The sequence below is a fragment of the Thermobia domestica genome, chromosome 10 (genome assembly GCF_964235325.1).
Source record: "Thermobia domestica chromosome 10, izTheDome1.hap1.1, whole genome shotgun sequence".
NCBI lineage: Eukaryota > Metazoa > Arthropoda > Insecta > Zygentoma > Lepismatidae > Thermobia > Thermobia domestica.
The window spans coordinates 26,531,330-26,541,102 of NC_137463.1; the positions used below are offsets into that span (position 1 = coordinate 26,531,330).

Genomic DNA, 9,773 nt, shown 5'->3' on the forward strand with positions numbered 1-9,773 from the left:
AATAATAATTCAGCAATACAGATACTTCGTTTTTTCACTATCCGAACCATTGAGGATACGAAACATAGAGCTTAAAAAATAAATAAATAAATAAATGTTAGTACTTGACCATAGTTGATAATAAATGGGCTCTGAAGAACTGAAAAACACTTCAATTGGTGATCATTTCAAGTGTAATTTACACTTATTATTCAGTGTGATTCGTCATCTGCACAACCTCGGATAAAGCATCTGCAGCTACCACACTATGGCTCATGAATCGCTCATTGGACAAGAATAAAGGCGAATGGACGTGTGCGAGAAATACCTGGAAAACCTACGTGATCTGCGTTTTTTGAAGGGAATAATAACGTGTTATAAAAGTGGTTCACAAAAAAAAATCCTAACCATGCATAAACATGGCTATACATGAGCCAAGTACCGAAATCAGTTCCAAAATACAAGGACTTCGATCACCAAGTAATACTATGCGTGTAGTGAAATTATGAAGGGAAAATTCACTACGAGTTAGTTCCGGATGATCAGACTATCAATGTCAACGCGTATTTCGAAAACTCGGTGCAGACTAAACCACTGTGTACCAAAACTATTCAGCATTTGAGTACGGAAAGCAAACCCTTCTTAGGAAGACCCAAAACCTCATTCCTGTCGAACGATCCACGTATAAACTCCAGGAGCTTGAGGATAATGAACTCATACCGGATTTAGTGTGTGGCATCTCGCAATTTCGGATTTTTACTTGTTCCAATCCATGGCTCATTTCCTGTACACATAATACTTCAACGATCATGAAAAGTTTGAAGCTGTAGTCCAAACGTTCTTCGCTTAGGAGATCAAGAACTAGTACTAGCCTGGTACTGATATCTGATCGAACTAAGGCTGAAAGACGGCTTCAGACGGTATAACATCATAGCATCTTCTTGAATATTACACAACTTTTGTTATAAATTGAAGCACAAATCCTCGACTTATGCAAATAGATTGTTCCGTGGCTTTTTACATAGGATGAATTTTTTACCATAATCTAAGATTTGTCACAAACACGTACGAACATATATGAAAAAGTGCTGTTTAATAATAATGCAACGCAAGAACTCGGTTACACAATATGGTTTATGAATAGGGTGAAGAATTTCATATTCTTACAACGTCGATGGTAAATAAATAAATAAATAAATTTCCAATTAAAAACAGTTAATTACCCAATTACCAGAAACATCAAAGTCCAAGTCTTCATATGCAATATCAGCGATGTCCGAAGAAATTAACATAAAATTTCTTACGTAAGTATGAATTTACGTAACTCGAGAATTCTTTGTATTGCAAACTTTTCACTCACTATTTTAAATAGACCTGAAAATCCAAATGTGGTTCCATAAGTCATCCATTATCCTGCTAGAGCGATTGCTGTGTAAGAGGATATAAGATCGAGCGTTACACGTGTTAATGAAGTTACATAAGAAATACAGAGGAATATACGAAATAAAATTATAGAAATGAAATGAAACTGAATTAAACTAAATCTTTACTTCCCACGATTATGCCCACTAAGCTAAAGGAGACGGTGCTGATGAAAAATGAATGAAATAATCAATTGAAGAAAGTGGGAGGAAATGGGAAAACCCCGAGAAAACATGGTGTTTGACCTCCACGAAGTTCACTTGGCGCGAGCTGGGATAGAACCACGGACCCCAGGAACCAGAGATGAACGCTCTACCACTGAGCCACCGCGGTCCCTGAACTAAAATTATAGAGCAAACAAGGACTTAGAAGTAGGAGAAAATGCATCTTGTACAAAATTATTTATTCATATTTTTAGATGTATTCAACTACCTATCCCAAAAGTCTTCCTTAATAAGAAACCGTTCTCCATCACCTTTACACACGACAGAGGAAAACACTCGTGCCTGTTGAAATCTTTCGGCGAAAGAAAATAATCAGCTGAAGTAAGCAAAGTACTTAAAGAAATTCAGAATTTCTTTACATCCTAATAATGAAAAAATAAATAACTTTAAAATTGGTTAAATATTCGTTAGAGAACCAAGATATACACACACACACATATATATATATATATATATATATATATATATATATATATATATATATATCAGTGAAAAATTACACTTTACATAATGCAAAAATACAAAGTGAAAGAACACTAAACTTGGACGTAGGACCATGTTTTTGTCGGACGTGTCTTTTTTTTCTTTTTCTCACTAAGTTTGGAGGCATTTAAATTATTTTTGAATAGTCCGACATTTAATTACATTTACATGTGTATTGCATTTTGACTTTTAAAAAAAGAATCACACAAAATGATAGAAATTCCTAAATAGTTTGAGTCGTGTGAGTAGTTAAGCATATAATAGACATTTGTGAGTTAACTCCAGGGATGTAATGGAGCGTATACGGGAGTATACGACGTATACCCACCTAAAATTTTTGTAGTCCAGCGTATACTCAGCTTAAATTTACGAAAGAATAAGCCTATATTGGGGTGCGTATACGCCAAGTAGTCTTGCGTATAAGCTATAGTACTTTTGAAAACGATCGAGCGTATACTTACCAAAAATTATAGCATTACATCACTGGTTAACTCATATTGTGCCCCTGGTCTGGTATCCATTTCTGGTGTAAATCAAAATTTAAATCCTGGTGAGCAGTATTTTCTAAATTTATTTTTTTATTTTATTTGTTTTTTACTATAACACTGACGCATTCAGTGAATTTCTTAATAATTTTCAACATTATTTTGGAATTTCAAGCGGTGATGATGCAACTGGAAAAGTGTCTTCTTTAATAAACGCTTAATAGACATTAACCACTTAACGTCAACTTCGTCATATTTTTTATTTCATATTTTAAATCCACCATAAACGTCTCTTTCTTTCATGTGTTAGATGAAGGTAGTCTACAGCATACTGATAAGTTAAAAAAAAAAACAAAAAAAAAAACGAAGTTATCTTCTGTGACATTAAATTAACTTCAAGGGCAGGAAATACTTGAGAGTAGGTTATCGCATTTTTTCGTCCCTTCTTTCTTGTGAAAAGATAGCTGAAAATGTGGAAATGTGTTTTCTTTCCTGATGGGCTGAAATGAGTGTAGGCAATAATAAAGATTGGAAATAGATTGACGAATTGGTTGTGACAGTTTAGTGGGGAGGCCAATTGTACGGAGAACAACCCCTGTAAACCCCCAGCTCACTGGCGTGGGTTACGTCCAAGTAAACCGCCGTATGAATGGTGATTAGAATGACCGAGTGTGTGACAACAGCATGATGATGATGCTGCGATAACACTGCAAAATGGCAGTATTTGTTACAACAGTAACACAGCCCCACCTGGAGTTAAATCAACAAACTACAGGGCAATATGTCTCAATCGATTGCAAAGAGTCGCTCTCTGTGCAATGATTTATATCACGGAGAAACATTTCGAGTTAATCCATATCAGAATGTAAGAAAAAAAATAATTCGGGGTGATCCATTTTTACATATTATCTGCAAACGTGGTAATTTGGGTTAATCCGAAAGTGGTTAATACAATTAAGGGAATCATTATAGTAAAAAATAATTTTGAACACATGACTTGTAAATAAGTTTACAAATATCAGTTGTGAAAACATAATGTAAGTTATTTTCAAAATTATGGGAAAAAAGATGGGGGCGCGGTGGCTCAATGGTAGAGCGTTCACCTCTTGTGCTTGAGGCCCCTGGTTCGATCCCAGCTCGCGCCGTGTGGACTTTGTGGTAGACAAACACCGTGCTCGTGAGTTTTCTCGGCGTTCTCTCGTTTCCTCTTACTTTCATCATTCCGCCATTTCATTCATTTCTCATCATCACCGTCCTCTTTAGCCTAGCCGTCATAAACGTGGGACGTAAAACTTAAAAGATTTCATTTTTTATGGGAGAAAAGAAGAAAAAAGTTGTTTTATTTTTAACAAAAAGTCTGATATTTTCTGAAAGAATGCTCTGCACTCGAAATTTTAGATATGATAACCTTAAACCGGGGCCACCGAGTACATTAACATATCAAACAATGGTTTAATATTTAATTAAATATGATAGTCCAAAACCAGGGCAACCAAGTATACTAACATATCATACAATGGCTTACTATTTACACACTATAATTAATTCCAATGTATTCTATTCCCACTAAACTCTTTTTCTTACATATACAGTAGACTTCCGAATATTCAGCCTAATGTGGTGGATGAGCAGGCTGGATAACAAAAAAGCCCGATAGGCCGGAGTTTTGTGAACTCATTTCTTCATGAACATTAAGCATAAGCCAAGAACAATTTACGAATACAGTACTGTACGTACTGTACAGTTATAATCAGAAACAGCGGCAGGCGGATTGTATTGAGGTCCGTTACACACCGACGAAACAATGAGCAAGGAACAGAACGTTGCTCTTTTCCTGTCATAACTTGCATTTTGCACAAGACTCGTAGGAGGAACGTAGCAGACGCCCGCTTCTAATGCCTTGGCAATGTTGCCAATGCAACGTCTTGCCTTCCTCATTTAATTATGATACAAGAAAACTAGGCCGGATAGTCGCGAGCTGGATGCTCGGGAGTCTATTGTACCTTGACAATGCTGACAGAATAGTCAGTAAAAATAAACTCTACTACTGGTATTTTATTCTTTAAACATGATTATGTAACAGGATAATGAAGAGCAAGGTTGCCTTCTTTGGAATTTATTTAAAAGACAGCTTTTTAAGCTGCTTACTTTGACAAGACCTTCAATTTTGATTATGACTTTTCTTCTCATTTAACTGAATATTTAAACATCAAGACTTTCCCCAATAGTTTAACATTGTTCCAAGTAGAAAGTAAATATACTTACCGGCCTGGCACACGTACTATCATGGACGGTTCTCGGTTGAATTTGCATTTGAAATGCTTCGTAAGGGATTCTATTCGCTTTTTCTGTGGTCCTTCTACGTAATCCAAAGAAACCACCGGTGGATAGTTACCATCGCCACACTCACCATTAGGATGACCTGAGTGATCTGTACCCTAAAAGAAGATTCAACCAATGAAGATCGTAGAGCGAAAAATTGATTTCTCTTATAATTAAGAATAAGTACTAACCTTGTACCTTAAAAAAAAAAAAAAAAAAAAAAAAAAGTATTAAATAATTTCAACCCTCTCTGAGGTCTTCATCACAATCTCTTCTCTCGCTGTTATATTTGTTGTTAACAATTAACTACGTGAGGGGCATTATTGAACCGCGTTGAGTTAATTATCAATAACAAATATAGAAGCTGGAGAAGAGTTACTGATGAAGACTCCAGGGAGAGTTGAAATCATTTAATACAACATTTTGGAATGCAAGATTAATAAGTAATTCTGACTTAATAATATGCATCCTATAGCATCCATTAGCAAATATTCGCTCATTGATTACCTTAAGATTCCACACCAGAAAATTTCAGAAAAAGAATACAATTGTCCTTCAAGAAATAAAACAAACAAGAAGTAATCAACATTATCCCTTTAAATATTTTATAAAATCAGAAATAAATCCGCAAATTATCATCAAATATTATTATATAATATTACGTTTTATTGTCAAGAAACAGTAATGTTGATTCGTACACCATTTTATCACATTCGGAAAAAAAAAAAATTACGGACACAAGAAATCATTTATGTTCACTAACACTGTGACATGATAGCAAACTCCTGTAGAGGACGGAAAGAGAAACGGTAGAAGCCTAAAATTTACCTATATACCTAAGGACTGCTATACTATAGGATAGATCCTAGGATATCTTGCGATGTTTTTTAGAGTCGAAATCTTATCGTATATATTTAGCATCAGATCGCATATTATTTCCTATGTTCTGAACGATCCTATGAGATTTTCCAGAATTGGTTGTTTAGAGCACGCTCTATTTCGGAAAGAAAATTCGTAAGATTTCGATTTTAAGCGGCATCAGGTGAGAGAAAGTGAAAACAAATTCTGGAAAACATTGCTGGCCGAGTGGGTGAAAGAGCAAAAATACTCGACAAATGAAGAGTGGTGAAGATACTGATGAGGTATGTTTTGTTAATTTATCTTCTGACTTTTATGCTTTTTTAGAGGTGTACAATTTAACAATATAGCTCCTGGTATCAATATCAGTAGGATGCGAAACGTCATTAAGTTAGACAGGATAACTCTCACGTGTAAGGCAAAAAGGACAGGATTTCCTACGATATATGTCGTAAGATTTGTCCTAAGATAAATCGTAAGAGATTTCCTAGGATCTATCCTATAATGTATAGCACTCTTAACTAGTAAGTTGTCATGCTGTGCTGAGATCACTTTATAAATGATAACGCCATAGAATCATAAAAATACAAAGTGAACAATGTTAGACATAAAGTTATAAAATATACCCTTGTATTTAACGAATACCAAATATTCATTAGTTTTCATTAAAAATGCTAGTCTTATAAACTGTGAATTAAAAAAAAAAAAAAATCCTTGTAACAATCCTAAAGGATCTAAGCCGACCTGCACGCCCTGGTACAAAATAGCCAACTTGAGGGATACTCATCAACAAGATTGAAAGTTAATATTAATTAATTTTTGAATCCATTATTATGCCAAGAGTTTAGCTAATATTTAAGAAGACAAACAATACCGACTTAAACTCTAGACTTAGTCTAGGTAGACTATTTAATAAATGTGAAAATTTTTCAATAGAAACCCGCAACTTCGTCAGCGACTTTCTTTCATATGAACCATTCTGTTTCAATCACGTACATCACTAGTTTTTAGAATTATTATATTTGTTTAACATTTAAAGTTCTGTATTCTTTTACAGAACATTACCAATAAGTATCACCATATAGCTGAGTTTTCTCATTTTATAATTGACGCCACAAGATGTGACTGAATCAGCAGTAGTTGTTTATATAAAAAGGGCTGATAACAAAGTTGTGTGTCCTAAAGGGGGGAAGGGGAGGCGGTTTCATTGAAAATGTCGACATTTAATAAATATTTAGACGTATTCCATAGTTTAAGTACGTATGTGTAACAATTCGTCAGTTCATATCTTTTTGATATGTATAAAAGCCTTGTGCATAAGTGCGCTGTGAATTATTTCATTTTTTTTTTCCTTATTTGCTTAATATTTTGAAATTTTGTCAGTGCTGTGTAGAAATCTTTATAGTAAGCAAATCACATTCATGAAAACTGAATCTCAAATACAAATATACAAATAAATGTTATTCAAGCATTTTATGTCGTTAATATATGCATTTCTTCTTACATTTACGAGTGTTATCCCACATAACGGAACTTCTTTTTTTTAATTTACAGGAGAAATATCGATAAGAGTGCATTTTGAGCAGAACAAGTGATTTTGTCACAGGACGTGGCATTGAAGAAGAAATAAAATCGATGTTATTTGTACATAATATGTATGGTTCGGTTAGATTAGATTAGGTAAGGTTAGGTTCGATTCGTAATAGGTTCCTATAAGTGTTCTGCTCAAAGTGCACTTTTGCCGAAAGATCTAGGAACATATACGTAATCAAAATATATTGGGATCTACCTCTGACATCACTAATAACGTTAAAAAGCATAATTCAAAGTGTACGCTTGTAAACACACAATCCATAAGGAAGCCATGATGAATTGGTCCGGCGATACGGCACTTATCCATCATAAACGGACCTGAAAGCTTTTCTACAGTAGAATATCAACACAGTGTTTTTACATTATCTCAGTTCACGCGTGTATCCACCATCGCTGGCGCGCCTGCTCCTCATGAACGCACCCTGCGCTACCGTAAAGAATCACCAGCTTCGCCCTACCCTTATGAAGGTTAGACAAAATTCGTGCTTTTTAGTGGTTACTTGGCACAAGTTGGTTGGTGTTTCTTGCACTCTCGTTTTTATGACATATGTCTGGATAATGTATTTATACCCATAACGGTTACAACACCTTTTAACGTGAATTTGTACCTAAACTCCACTCACAAGAAATAATTGATAAGGTACTAGGATCGAATTTTCTGATATAAGACGTATATATTAATATTATATATTTATGAATTCATTGTGTTTCCGTAAACTAGGATTGCACGCATTTATGTAATCAATAATATACCGGCACTACAATACATATTTGTTTAGTAATACAGTAAGTTGTCCATTGTCCCCTTCCCCCGGCACATTCTTTCTAGTAAAATGTGTATTACCACAGAGGAAATAACAACAACTTGTTATTTCCTCTGTGGTATTACTAATAATTCTAGTTAATAAGAATTATGAAACCTGATAATTGTTATGTAGAAAATTAAATTAGTTAACTCGTTGAAATTTTTTCTCCCCTTTTCTACTATGATTCTATTCATGTGAATAAGTCTATTAACATCAGAAATTATCTCATGACACGTATGCACTTTTAAGCCGCTCAGCAACTAAGTACCAAGGGGTGTAACCATATACTTATCAAGGAAGTACTTGAGTTTTCTTTGATACTATTTTATGCTTAATTTTACCTTTTTTTAAATTTTACATAAAACAATCATCACCTGTGCTACTTTACATAACAGTACTTACATTCATATCTATCCAAAGACTCTTCAAATGTTATACTGATCTGTAAATTCAATGAATCCAATTAACAATCAACCTCCAAATGAAAATGTTTATCTAATGTAAACATGAACACGTACGCGAGTGCACTGTACGCATGTATACAAAACATTAGGTGAGTATTGCTAACCCATCTTGAAATTAGTCACTAAAAATAATCAAATTATTAAAGAGAAAGAGAAAAAGTAAAAATACTGTAAAAATATTTGATAAGTAAAAATATGGCTTAAGTTTAGAGTTGCCCCTCCAAATATGGCTTAAGTTTAGAGTTGCCCCTCCAGTCTGAAGTTGCCCTTGGACTTTGTAACATACAAAAAACAGGGCTTAAGTTTAGAGAACTTCAAATTATCATTTCTTACCTCATTTCTCCTGTAAATTTTCCTGATTTTTATAAAAAGCGGAGGGGTAACTCTAAACTTAACCCATATTTGATAACGAATATTCGATGAAGTCTCAAGAATTTAATATTTACTAGTGTAAATGTTTTAGATGTTCAATCTATTTTCCATAATTAATCCCCACATGTCACGCACTTCCTACTGGTCTAGTGTATAGCACGCGTGCCTTTTGTGTAAGGAATTCCGGGTTCGATTCCCGGTGAGAGAGCATTGAACGCATTATGGTGGTTCGAATTTCACTGTAATTAAATTGTAGATCCAAATAAGCGCCATTCTGAAAATGGATGCTAAATTTCAGTAACAAGCGACAGGAAGTATGACAGATCAGGAGAGCTGAGTTTTGAAAATTAATTGGGCGTGCTCTTTTCGCAGCCGACAACTGAGGTGTCCAAGCAGGGTATGTAATTCCCTCAGGATAGCGAGGGGTTTTGGTGCCCTCTTCTGGAAGATTTTGAAAGTTGATCCTCCTGAAAATGCACTTTTAGGAATTGTTGAATGAAAATGGAGGTAGTTCTTGTTAAAGTTTTTTCTTCTTTCTTCGCAGTGGAAGTATATTCTTGAATGACAGAATGGCGACGTAATCCAGGAGGTCCTAGGTTTCTAACACCCTGTGTTATTTCTCGTCACGCCATTCTGAATGGTAATCTTTGAATTCACAGATTTTAAAAGAAAGAAAGTAAATAAAGTTAATCAAAAAAACAACATTTAAACGGCGCACATTTTTGTATAATAACAATATATGCACTGCATATATTGTTATTATAC

General features: G+C 34.5%; 1 protein-coding gene across 1 annotated transcript in view; it reads right to left on the reverse strand.

Moving 5' to 3' along the window:
- Positions 1–8,729, reverse strand: part of Galk (N-acetylgalactosamine kinase) — a 58,214-nt gene extending 49,485 nt beyond the window's left edge. Inside the window, exons 1-2 of the mRNA XM_081727902.1 lie at positions 8,575–8,729; positions 4,859–5,031 (exon numbers count right to left, since the gene is read on the reverse strand). Of these exons, the coding sequence (XP_081584028.1) occupies positions 4,859–5,031; positions 8,575–8,580 (179 nt within the window). The 5' untranslated portion in view covers positions 8,581–8,729. The remainder of the gene's footprint in view (positions 1–4,858; positions 5,032–8,574) is intronic.
- Positions 8,730–9,773: the final 1,044 nt, after the last annotated feature.